Source organism: Mesoplodon bidens (genome assembly GCF_964165515.1).
Source record: "Mesoplodon bidens genome assembly, chromosome: 7".
NCBI classification, from domain to species: Eukaryota; Metazoa; Chordata; class Mammalia; order Artiodactyla; family Ziphiidae; genus Mesoplodon; species Mesoplodon bidens.
This window is the reverse complement of record NC_138164.1, coordinates 90,241,432-90,254,944: the sequence shown is the minus strand read 5'-3', so window position 1 is coordinate 90,254,944 and position 13,513 is coordinate 90,241,432. Positions and strand designations below refer to the sequence as shown.

The 13,513-nt window shown below is 39.8% G+C and overlaps 1 protein-coding gene across 1 annotated transcript in view; it reads left to right on the top strand.

Annotated features, from left to right (window-relative positions):
- The window catches only part of WT1 (WT1 transcription factor), a 47,166-nt gene that overhangs the window by 11,303 nt on the left and 22,350 nt on the right, over window positions 1-13,513 (top strand). The window contains 2 exon segments of the mRNA XM_081239628.1: window positions 5,305-5,382; window positions 6,434-6,484. Of these exon segments, the coding sequence (XP_081095754.1) occupies window positions 5,305-5,382; window positions 6,434-6,484 (129 nt within the window).

The window sequence follows — 13,513 nt, the reverse complement described above, 5'->3', positions numbered from 1 at the left end:
AGTCCCCCTCTCTCCCTCAGCTTGCTGAGCTCCTTGGAGCCCACAATCCCTGACCATGCCCATTTCACAGGTTGATTCTCACAGCTACTTTGAAAAGGAGTTCTGTGCCCTGTGTTTGAAAAATATTCCCCCGCACACTTTTTTTTAGATATTCTAGTTCCCTTTTCTTTTTGCACTCTTACTAGGTTTACATATTCATTTTTAGCAACTGTGCTACTAATTTAAATGAGCATGCATGTTTCCTCTGGCCCCCTAGCGGGTAAAACTATTCCAATTCAGAAGCAGTAATTGCTAATTTGAATATTTTTAATTGAATGTTGACAATTCAATCCAATGATGAAGTTGACAGTGGAGCCTGTTACCGGTAGACTGTCTTTCATGTGAGAGAAGCTTCCTTAGCAGCCATAGAGCTTCTGGGGAATCCGGTCAGTGGGAAGTACATGATCTACCTTCAATGTAGAATTAAATCAGAGGACATCTGTCACCGAAGAAATAAAATCATAATTAATAATGCCTCTTCTTATGTGTCATCTACAAACACTTTACATGGTGTACAAGTTTCATTTAAGACAGTACTGATACTTGTTTCCCATATAGGTAGGCATGAAGGCAGGAAGTCTGAACTGGTTTCCAGGGTGGTGGGCAGTGTTATCAAAGCCAAAGAAAGGCTTGAATTGGACTTGTCTCCAGGGAGCGGGAAAAATCTAGTTTCAATTATTCCTGCAATATTTGTGCTGACCAAGTGTTTATTAATAGAAGTTGAATCCCCAGTGAGTTTTTCTTTGGTTAACTGGTGAGCTAGAGAGAAATTACAATACTAAGAGATTGGCTGTAAAATGATTATTCACCATGGCCTGCTGAGCAGAAATTTCTGAACAGGCAGCCTCCGTGGCGCCTTGGAGGGAAGAACGCAGGAAAAAGTCTGCGTGGAAGTTTGGCTGCAGCCTCTGTGCATGAGCGTTGGTCATCAGGTAGAGGCGTGGGGCAGAGCTATTACAGCAAACTCTGGAAACATCATGAATTCTGATCACAGATGCCAGTTACATGTGCCTTTTTCTTATTGGGAATTTTCTTTCCTTGATCTCGGGAAATACTTTTCTTCTACCAAGATGCTGGTTTGCCAGCCAGCAACCATCTGGCAGAGGTAACTCCAGTCTTAATCAGGTTCGACAGTTCCATGCCAGTGGTAATAAGGACTTTTCTACTTTGTTCTGCTGAACATACTTAAACACACTTAAAGATGAAAATGTACTTGAATTACACATGCATTTGAAGAGTGGGGGAGTTCTGGTCCAGATAATAGCCGAGAGCTTTTCTCTTCCTTTCTTTTTGTGCAGAGGTCAAGAACTCAGTAATACTGCAGTCCAGGCCAAAGCAAACTCTATATGATCTACTACTGATTTCCTTTTAAGTTCCCCTTTTTGCTAGGACTGACTTCCTTTTATTTGACTCCAACTTGCATTAATCCCAGTTATAGAAGTTTCTTTCCTCTCTCCCTTGCTTCCAACTTCAAACATTTCTTACATAGGAAACCAGTGACTCTTTCTGTTTAAAGATCTACTTAAAAATATAAAAGACACCATGACTTTCGCAATATATTTTGGCAGCCAGCAATTTCAGAGTTCACTTCCAAACAGACAGAGTTAGATGGGGAGCTGAAGTGCCTACATGACCACTGTGGTCACTGTGAACCAAACCACCTGCTTACCTGATCTCCTCTGGGACTGAGGTGGTCGACACCTCCAGCGGTCATTTAGTAATTAGATGCTTTATTTGCCAGGGGTCATATTTTCCTCTACTGGTGCTGCCTCTTTTCGTGGGTTTTCCTGATGACAGCTGGGTGTTGACCAACTGCCCAAAGAGATCAGATTTTGAGCATGCTTGGGACCAGTATTTTTAGTTCAAATTCGCATTTGATCCACTCCTAGCAGCAGCTATTGTCATTACTGTCACTGTCATCCAGCGGAAAGATGGTGCCAGCCAAGCCGACTGACTGAGCCGCTGAGGAGCTGCAGCCAACAGAAGGCAGGATGTGGCTAAGACTGTGCTCTGATCCTATGGCCAGCCTCAGGAAACCTATTTGGTGGTGGTGGTTGTTTGTTTGGTTTTCTTTTTTGGTTTTTGCTTGGGGATTTTCTGAAAGTCCTTCCCCATTGGCCCTTTCCACCTTCTCTCCCCTTATGAGGATTTGCAAGCTGAGCTATCAGGACCACTGAAATCGAAGTGAGGGTCCTACTGGGATCTTGGCACACTATTCTTAATCAGGTGAAGAGGATGTGGTTGGGCACCACATCTTCGAGACAGAGAAGGTCATGATGCTCCCTTGAGTATGTTCTCTTTCACCTCCAGACTCCTGTTTGTATTACTATATTATTTTTACTATCATTTAAATGGTAGTGAAAGGACAAGGCTCAGAGGTCAAATAATGCCAGGAAGCCTTTAAAGGGGCCTGGCAGCGTAGAGGTGGGGGCATCAGGCAAGTCAGCACTAGGCACTTCCCTGAGCCCCCCGTCCTCCTCTGATAAATGGGAATCATAATTACACCTGCCTCACAGAGTTGTTGTGAGGAGTATTGGTGATGTGTGAATGTACTATACAAAATTTGATGGATTTGAAAAAGTTAAAATATATTATCTGTATAGTCTTGAAAGAGCCAGTATTAGAGCTTCACAACATCCTGGTAAATTTAGACTGATTGAGATTAATATTCCCATTTAACAGATGAGAAAACTGAGGTGCAGAGAGCTGAACTGATATGCTCAAGGTCTTAAAATTTACCAAGTAGCACTGTCCAATAGAAACATAATGCAAGTCATCTATGTAATTTGAAATTTTCTAATAGCCACATTAAAAAAAATAAGAAACAGGAAATTAATTTTTAAAATGTTCTACTTAACCTCAAAAGCCCAAATCTTATTTCAACGTGTGGTACTCTCCATATTTCAAGTGCTCAATGGCCATGTCTGACTAGTGGCTACCATATTGGGCAGTGTGGTAGAGAGTATTTATCAAGCATCCACTAGGAAGATACATACCTAAGACATAGATTCTGTATTTTAGAAGGTTTGCTTTCTGGGGGCCAAGAAAACGTCCTTAAAATTATTTTCTCTTTGGGAATCTGTGGACTATTCTTTAAGTCTGTGAGAAAATTCCTAAATCATAAAGTTAGGTATTTGGGACTCATTGACCCATGTGTGTAAACTTCTGTCACTCATCTTGCTTCTCAGACCTCTTGAAAATTACAGTGTTCTTAGTCTTATGCAAGGAGGAAATAATTTCAGAAAGATCCCACATTCCAATAGGACCTAGGAAAATTGTCAACTGGGGCTGAGTGATTTTAGTTGGTGAACAATTTTTAAAAAATCAGTGACAAAAATAGAGAGCTGCCTGGGGAATACAATGCCTGTTGGCTGAGATTAATGGCAAGATTAATAAATGGATTGCCTGATGAAAAGGCGCAGGAGAACAAAAACCAGTAGAGATTGTGGAGGAGGCCGCTTATTAATGAACTGTCAGCCCAAAGAAAGTTCAAGAAACTCTCCCATGTTAAATGCAGCAGGCTGGCACTTCTAATAAAAATTGGGGTCCTTCAGGAATTAATTACACTGGCCTTACAGCAAGAATTCGTGGAATTGCGAAACGTAGTGGCACAGACCAGCACCGGCCGCTGCTGTGAACAGGGAAGCTGCAGGAGAAACTAATCATTTTTTTTTCATTGATATGTAGGATATTGTAGTAGCATAATAGCCAGTCAGACACGGGGATGAATGATGGGGTCCAGATATGCACTGACTAATGAAACTACACGTACTTCGAGTTCGAAGTCACTTCACATTTCATACGTAAAATTCCCTCCTGGAAACTGATTTCCTCCTTATCCTGTGTACCCACCACTAAGGAGTTCCAAATAATTTTCAGTGATTATATGAGAGGCAGATGGACTCCACCATGATTTATCAAGCTATGCTGAGAGCATGGTGTTCATTTATTCCAAGGGATAAATACTGTAATTTCCCTCACCCCTCCACAAGTCCCCGGTTTGGCTGGCCTTACAAAACCTCCTCTTAATTAAACTTTGGTGTTACCTCTGCCCGATGGATGAAGCAGTCCAAAGGAATGCCGTGACAAGGTGGATATTGTCCAGAATTTGCAATCTGGTATCATACATTACATACTGAAAGCTTCTTACCTTCTTTGCCTTCTGCCATGAAGGTGGAGTGGAAATGTTCTTCTGTAATGTGTTTAGACCAAGCGTTCCCAGACAAACCATTAATCTCTTGGGTCTCAAATTTCATAATTAACCATTTCAGTTCGGAACTACATTTATTCCTAGTTGAGCTTGGTTAGTTAGGAGATTTCTGGTAATTGAGTTATGTGCTAGTTTTTTAGGAAGGAGATAAATATAAAATTAATAAATCAAACATAAAAGCATATAATAAAGATGTTCATGAGCCATGCATGCAGGATACTTTGAGAACAGTGTTATTTCAGGAAATAGATGTGATAACTCTTCTATAATGCATTTAGGGATGTGTTTTAAAACATATGTAATAATGATGTTTTTAAGAGTTGTATGTGCAAAAAAATAAGGGAGAGAAAAACTTCTGGTTGCTTTATATGGTGGGATATTTTTCCTTTGGGGTCTTAATGTAAATGATCAACCATTGTTTTCCCTCATATAATATAGAAGTGAGTTGGGGGCTTTAAAAAAAACACTCCGTGACTATAAAATTTATAGAGAATGATTCCTTCAGTTGTATCTAGAGTTTATCATCCTCTTTCTTTCGCTTGTCACATCCTTGAGTATTAGACCATCCATCACCCATCACTCTTTGACTTTTCAGGCCCTCATAATCCACATGATACTTATCCTTTTGATTAAAACAACTTAATGGCCTTTTCACGAATAATTAATCTGCCGTCTTTTTACTTTTAGCTCCAGGCTTTTAACTTTAATGTTGAGCTATCCAGCCTGTGTTGCCTTTCAAAGTTTCACTCCCTTTAGCCTCTTCCCTTCAGAGGTTTAGTACCTCTTTAGAAACTTCACTGTTTGCTCTACTAAGGTTTTTTAAAGGCTTCCAAATTATTCTCACATCCTTTCTGCTGTGTGTGAAGTGAATGACATGCAGAGATCAGTGGGATGAAATGAAAATCATTTCAGACTCCTGTATTCTGTCATTCTGGAAAATGTGGAGGCTTTCATTGTAAAGAAAAGTTAAAAGTCTATTGCTTTTTGGAGAAACAGTTGCATATATACGTGTCTTTTGTATTATGCATTTCTAACTCTGAATGTTTTTCTAACAGTGACAATTTATACCAGATGACCTCCCAACTTGAATGCATGACCTGGAATCAGATGAACCTAGGAGCCACATTAAAGGGGTAAGGTCTTCTCTACTCCATTTCCCTTAAGCAGTAACTTACACTTGTTTGAACCATTTTAAAGGCTCTTATACCATATGAAGAGAGTACAGTTTTAGAAGAATAAGCATGGCTGTCTGTAGAATTAAGATGCTTTCCTTCCTCTCCCAGTTGGTCAGTGGTGTTCAGTGTTAAATTTTTAGGAATATAAACGGAGGATGTTCTTGTCTAGAACAAGGGGGTTGAGAATACTGGGAAAATTTAATATGGCCTTTTCTTATTGAATGTTTTAGAGTTCTTCAAACTTTTGTCCATTCAAACTTGTTTAATGTTTGTGTTTTGCTAGTAATATCACAGAGGTTAATCATTACATTATCTGATCAAGAAACGCTTTGAGTTTACAAAGTCCCGGATCCAAACTTCTATTTGAGTGAAGATGATTTGGACCATCCAAAGTCAGATGTGTTCACACCTGGTTGCCTGAACAGGCTTTTATCACACTTGATACACAAGCAGAATAGGGAGAACATAGCAATCAAACATAGGTAGGGGCAATGCTTTGCACCTGGAACTGAAAAAGCAAAGCAGGTGGGACTTGCTTTAAACAGTAAAAGAACTCACTTTTAGTTTCGAATCTGAGTTGGTGGGCAGTAGGATGTGACCGTCGTGAAGCACCTGTGGTGTATCAGGTACTCGTCTAGGTCACCTCATCTAATCTTCCTGATGGCATTATGATGCCTAGGTACTGTTATCCTGTTTTCCAAATAAGTCAGTCAAGCTCAGAGAATTAAGTAACTTGCCAAGTTCACATCATACTGTGTGGTAGAGCTGGGATTCCAAGTCCAGATCTGATTCCAAAGCAAAGGCTCTTTCCAGCCTCCCTGTGATGCCTTCCACACCCCCACCCTATCAGCCCCAGTGGGATCGAGTCCTCAGTTCAGCACTCTTGACTAGACAGCTGGCTCTACATCTCTGTGTATTTAGTGGCTTCTCATTGGACTGCGGGATCTGGGGGGCTTGCTAGAGCCACGCATGCTGCAGCCCCCATTCCCCACCTCTTCTTCTCTTCTAGAGTTGCTGCTGGGAGCTCCAGCTCAGTGAAATGGACAGAAGGGCAGAGCAAGTGAGTGGACCATGCGATGATGGCAAAGCAAATGACGTAGGCCTTGTTGACTGGCACCTGGGGTGATGCAGGAGTTAGGACTGATGCTGGGTAATCAGGGTAGCAGTTGGTGCACAGGGATGGGAAGAATCTATTCATTTTTTCTTCCCTCTCTCTCTCTCTGCCTCCTCTTATGTATTGTAGATATACTGTGGGTAAAAATGGAGGTGGTGACATTTCTCATCAACATACTCCTGAAAAACAATTTAAAAAATGATGCTGTAGCAACCCTGCTCATTTCCTGGTGAACGTTGCAAAAAATACTAAATTTGTGGCATTACACATATTCCTGTTCGATCGGTCAAATCTTTCAGCCATACTTAACTTGCCTTTTCTCTATTTATCTTTAAATCTCTCAGGGAGAACTTAATTTTTACCCCAAGTCTATGGCCAGACTTTCTGCAAAGACTTTTTAAAATTCCTAAACATCTGTGTTTTCCCCAGCCTTACAGCCTGCACCCTGGGACATTTCTGTAACTGTTTCTTTTGATTTTATTTTCTCTGCTTAAACACCAAAACCAGCCTTCCTCTTCTCATCTTTCTTTTGTTGGTTCAGTCCTGTTTGTTGGATCGTCCTTCAGTGATTAGTGAAGTTGTTTTTCATCTTCTAAGGCTCACTATTAGATCCTTCTTTCCACCCCCAGACCCCAATTTTTCTATTTTAACCAAATCTCCACCTCATCTCTCTAGACCCCAAAGTAAAAAAGCCTGCTATGGACTTGGATTTTTTTCTCTCCCCACTTCCATCCAAGGGGCTGCACTGTATCTTTACACCTACTCAAAACTTGTCCTATGTTTCGTGCTCCCAGCCTTTCTTTCTTGATCCCTTGCTTTTCTTCTCTCTACTGTAATCAGAATTCAGTAACTCTCCCCAAACTACATGCCAAGAATAGATAGAACATGATTGTGAAGTGAGCAGTATGTTTTCCGTTTTTAAAATTTCTTCATGCTGGAGTACAGGGTTAGTTTATTTGCTTAATTACAAAAATTACATATAAGGAATCTTGGCATGTATTTGAATCTGGGTCTTGCCATAGGTGAGAGAATTTTTGTACCTTTTAAGATCTTTAGACACATGATATTAGTCACTTGCTAGGGAGTCAGAAGCTATATTATGAAGACGAAGCACAAAAATGCAAATAATTTGTTTTGTTCAATCCTGTGTAAGAAACCAAAACTAGAAGTGTTTTCATTGATCTGGTGCTTACATTTTGGAGAAGGATTCCTGCAATTAAAATGTATTTCTTGAGTACTTTATTCAGAGAGTTGTATAAAAAGCATCAAGGACTCCTCCAGTAGATAGTCTTATAGAAGAGTAACTCTTTGGAGAGCAAAACATTACAATTGTCTGATTTCCTAATATCTTCTCTCACACTGTGTTTTTATCCCTTTTGTAAGTCAACTAAATGTTTGCTTCTGAGTGTGAGCTGAACATTTACCTGAAGATGGATGTGAACGTTATCGGGCAGGGTGTGAAGGGCTTTATATACCTCTCCTCTTTTGGTCTCATGACAATCCTAGGGTATTATGTTCACACCCATCTTGCACATGAGGAGGCTTGAGAGGTTAAGCCACCTAACCAAGTTCACTTAGCAAGTAAGGGTCAGAGCCACGTTGGAACCCACTTCTGTCTGACTCCAGTATCTGGGCCCTAGATTAGAGTTTCTTAAACTTTTTAGACTGCGACCACAGTTAGAAATACCTTTTACACTGAGATCAGATGTACCCACACACATAGAAATTTTCACAAAACAATACTTACTACATCCTCTGCATACTGATGTTTTCTACTTTATTCCATATCATTAAAAAAATGCTGGTTGAGATGTGTAGATTGATTTTACAACTCACTAATATATCATGACCCACAGTTTGCCCCTCTTAGCCCTAAAAGTAGCAACTCCTTAGCTCTTTCCTCCAAGCCCGTGAGCAGCTGAGAACTAGATTCAGTTGAAGCTGATATCCCAGTAGAAGGTGGTTTTTCCCCAGGGGGGACATAATCTGGGTAGGTATCTTTATTCTCTGTACCAAATTTGCTTTCCTTTGCCATGGTATGAAAATGCTGTTAATATGGAAAATACATTTGCGAAAAGATATTCCATGAAGAAAGACAAAGAGAAATAACTGTGTTTTTGCATTTATCTGTTACTAGTGTCTGGACACTATCTGAAATCAGTAGTAAGAAAAATCATGGTGACAAGGTAGATCTGTAACATGAATACTGGAGGTTTGAGTCATGTTTTGGAGAAAAAGGATATAGTTTCTAAATCACTCATAAAAAAGAGGCATTATAACGTTTTTATTAAAAGATGATGTGCCTCCCACTAATGCCCACTAAATATTAGTTCGCGTCCTCTTTCCTTGAGAATTTTACTTTTTTAAAAAAAGAATGAGCTTGTTTCCTTGCAAGTCCACAGAGACATCTTTCGTTAGATGTTGGGGAGCAGTGTTATTATACTGGTTGGGGATAGGATCGTAGGGGGGACATGGGCAAGACGAGATGAAAACATGAAACGGGGTGCTGAGGAGGGAATCTTACCACAGATTTACTCCTCTCTCCTCCTCCCTTTACTCATTTTCTAATCTCTGCGTGCCCATAGGGATCAGAGCTACTTTTATGACCTCAAATGGGAGAATATTGTGGTTCAATTTAAGTCAAAGAGAAGGTACTTTGTGAAGCCACTTTCTTAACTCTGACCCTTTTCCTTACAAACAAATGAAATTATATTTTCTAAGTGGGTCATTGGGAGAAAAAATTGCAGGGGAATCTATCTAAGCACTAGTCCACCTTTATGAATAATTCTGTGTATGGTGCCTCGCATTGCTGTCTGCTTTGTATTTCTTTAGAATCATTTTCTGTGTGTTCCTAACGCCTGCTGATTTCCTAACGCTGCTCCCAAGCCCGGCTACTCTGTCAGCCTCTGTTTTGTCTCTTCTGAAGAAAATATCCTGCAAAATGGAGAAACACATCAACCTTGACTGCGGTCCAGGTTATTAAAACAAGGAAGAAGTTATTCTCTGGGGACTTGGGTAGGGGGAGTGGGAAATAGAACACAATAGAAATGTGAAAGGAGTGCTGAGCGAAATGAATGTCCCTGTGCTGGTCCAAGAAGTTCAGACCATTGGGAACACACAGTATTTGACCTGTGGACGCTTGAAAGGAAAAACGAAAGACTCAGGTTGCGTGATGTATGGTGAAAACAAAGCTGCGTGTTTTGGTAGGGCCAAGGCTGTCGAATCTGGAGAAGATCCCCACTAGACATGGTCTCATCCCTGAGAACCTGTGCCAGAAGAGATAGCTGGAGTTCCAATACACAGCCCAGCACCTTTCCTCTCCAGCTAGTGAACAGAAGGTATTCGTCCAAGATATTTACTTCTTGAAAATGGATAGCTTGCTTTTCAGGGGCTCCTGGAGCTTGTGATGCAAACACAAAGGTGGAGAGAAGCAGCTCTGAGAATATCAGCATTCCTGAGGGTACTCCTCCACTCCCAGGATAAAGCTGTTACTTTCTTCTTTTATATGGTTACATTTATGCATTTCAACTGTGTTGGACTTGGCTAGAGTCTGTTAGCCATACTTACCAGAACAAAGCAGGGGACTCTCCTGGGTTTGCAGGATAAAGATGGGGACCCTGATTTAGAGCTGTCTCCCCTGTACCTCTCAACGTGGACTAATTCCGTGGTTTCTTTGCCTTCACTTCACTTCCCTGCTGCTACTTTCCTCTCCCTATAGCTTTTTGTCTTGCCCGTTCTTTTCTTTGGGCTTATATTCAATTCATGTATTTAATTTTTTAAATTATGTAAGTAATACGTATAAATTATAGAACAGTTAGAAAATACAACTTGATAGGAAAGGAAATTAACACTCCCCCCAGCAGCCCAGATGAAACTACTAGTAATATTATGTTGCATACACTTTCAGACCTTTTTCCATGCATAGGTATACATTGGTGTCCTTTTCTTTTTTATAACAAATGATTGGCTTCGGCTTAGAACTAATTCAGCAAATGCACTTCTATAGGCCATTGCAGAGTTCTGTGTTTCGACCTTCATGAGAGTGTTTTTGAAAATATTCTCCACCTCTTAAAAATACTTCACTTTAAAAAGTATTTTGGGCTTTATAGACTTATCATCTCCACACTATGTTTCTAACTGTTCTGTTTTGAAGCAAGGAACTAGTTTTATCTCATAGACGGGAGGATGAATAACAGGTTTGTTCAGGTCAGGAGAAGAAAGAAGCCAAGCAGGAAAGATAGCAAAGGAAGGTGGTGATGAAGGGGGTCAAGCTGGGAATGAGGAGCAATGGTGGACTCTGTTCAGGGAGGGGTTAATGAGGGCTCCAGTCTGTTGATAAAGGTGTGTGTGTGTGTGTGTGTGTGTGTGTGTGTGTTGGAGGGCGAGAAGGTATATTAGATGAGTGGAGGATCTCTTTCATGACCTCAAGGTGTCTTTTGGACCTCTCATGTCTGTGATCCCATGATAGGCCCTTCTGAGACCCTCTGCTCACCATTTATCCTTCTCCCTGTCATCTATCCAAGGAAAAAAATCATAACCTCTAGCTAGAAAGATGTCAGTATAGAAGCTGCCCTCATAAAAAGTCATCCAAATAAATGCATCTCTGGAATGAGGGGTTACTGCTTATTTTTAGTAGGGTTTTTTTCCCCTCTTCAAAGTGAACAATTTCATTTATTCTAGTTTTATTTCTAACTCTTCATTTTAAAAGCAAAGCCACAGATGTAGTGTTCTTAAGGCTAAGATAGTGACTTTATCAAAATGAAAACAACTTTTTTCCCCTTGATTACAAAAGTAACACAGGCTTACTATATATTGAAAAAATTCAGACAGTACCAAAACATTATAAAGGAAAAAAAGAGAAGTCATCTGTTATCTCACCACACAGAGATAACTAGTTTTTAAACATATTGGGGTATATTTGTATCTGCAGAGAAGAAATTCTGGAAACATTTACTGAACTATTAACTGTAGTTGCCTCTGAAAAGATTAGAGGGAAAGGGCAAAAGCCTATTAGAGATGGGTTTAAGAGATCATAGGAGGAGATAAGCTGGAGCCATTGTGTTAAGTCAACACACTTCCATGGAGTTTTGCAGCAAAAGGGAGCAAAGAAATGGGGTTCTAGCTCAATGGGGAAAGAGGGTCAGGAGAAGATGGTTTTTTATTGCTTTGATTTATTTATATTTAGATGGAAGTACTTGCATGTTTGCTATTGAGAATGTTCAAGAAGAGGGAAAAAAATTAATGAGGGGAGGGGGTAGAATTGCTGGAACAGGGTCCTTGATAGAGAAGAGGCTCGGTGGGCAACTGGGGTTGGTTAGCTAGGAGCTGGGATAGTTCATCTATTAGTAAATTGGTTTACAAGAGATCCTTGTTTCTAAGGATATTAACCCTTTCCTTGTCATATGTACTGCAAATGTTTTATCTGGTTTGTATTTTAACTATTAATGGTTTATTTTCTGTCAGAAATTTTTATTTTCATAGTAAAAATTATCAGTTTATGTTTCATAGTTACAAGTTTTTGGCTTTTGTATAGAAAAGATTTCTTCAATCCCATTTTTTTAAATTTTATTTTTGGCTGCATTGGATCTTCATTAGTGTGCGTGTGCTTTCTCTAGTTGCAGCGAGCGAGGGCTGCTCTTCGTTGTGGTGCGCGGTCTTCTCGTTGCGGTGGCTTCTCTTGTTGCGGAGCACAGGCTCTACACACGCGGGTTTCAGTAGTTGTGGCACACAGGCTCAGTAGTTGTGGCTCAGGGGCTCTAGAGGGCAGGCTTAGTAGTTGTGGCGCATGGGCTTCGTTGCTCTGCGGCATGTGGGATCTTCCCGGACCAGGGATGGAACCCATGTCCCCTGCATTGGCAGGCGGATTCTTAACCACTGCACCACCAGGGGAGTCCCCTCATTTTTTAAAAGTTTACTTATTGTATTTTGGTATATTTTTTGATTGACTTCTTAACACTTAAACATTTAATTTATTCTGAATTTATTTTGCAATTGGACTCCACCTTGATTTGTTTCTAGATGACTAGCCAGTATCCCCAAACTGCTTTGAATAATCCATCCTTTTCTCATTAACTTCATATATTACCTTTATCAGTTCTTGAATCCTATCAAATTCCTTGGATCCATTTCTAGACTCGTTATTCTCTTCTTTTGATCAGTCCGGCTCTTTTTGTCAAGCATCAGACTGTTTTCTTTGCTATAATTTTATAGTCTGTTTAAATACCTGATAGGAAAGTTCCCTAGCATTGTATTTCTTTTTTCAACCTATTTCTGGCTATTATCTCTTGTTTATTCTTCAAGATGAACTTTAGCTTCATTTTGTTAATTTCAAAGAAAGTCTTTATCAATATTGGTTCATTAATTGTGACAAATACACCATACTAATGTGAGATGTTAAGAATAGAGGAAACAGTGCAGAGTACATGGCAACTGTCTATATTATCTTTAGAAATAAAGACTCATTCTAAAGTAACAAGTTTATTTTTTAAAACTCTTAATTGGAATTTTGAATGAATTGCATCAGGTTTAAAAATTAATTTTGGAGAATTTTGACCTTTGAAAAATTGCTAGTCCTTTCTTCAAGAACTTGAATGGCATTTCTGAACTCTTTTTCAAGTCTTGTATGTCAGATGTCCCTGTTTTGAATTTCTCCTTTTCAGGAATTTTAACAGTAATGCCTCTGGCTTCATAAATCTCTTTGAGAATGTGTGTGATTCCTGTGAATGTATTACAAGGTATGTCTTTTGTTTCTTCACCTTGAAATACTTTGTTGTGTTACTAATGTCAGCCGAAAGGTTGTGCCTTTGGTAGAGATGATTATGCACGTGCCCTTCACATGTACAAACCTCCATTTCAACTGGAGAAGCAGAAAAGGGCTTAGTCTTAAGAGCGCTGTGCTTGATTCTGGGGTTTGAGGGAGGACTTTTTTTTTTTTTTTTTAAGTAATCGAGAATGGTTGAGTAAAATTTTTCAGAT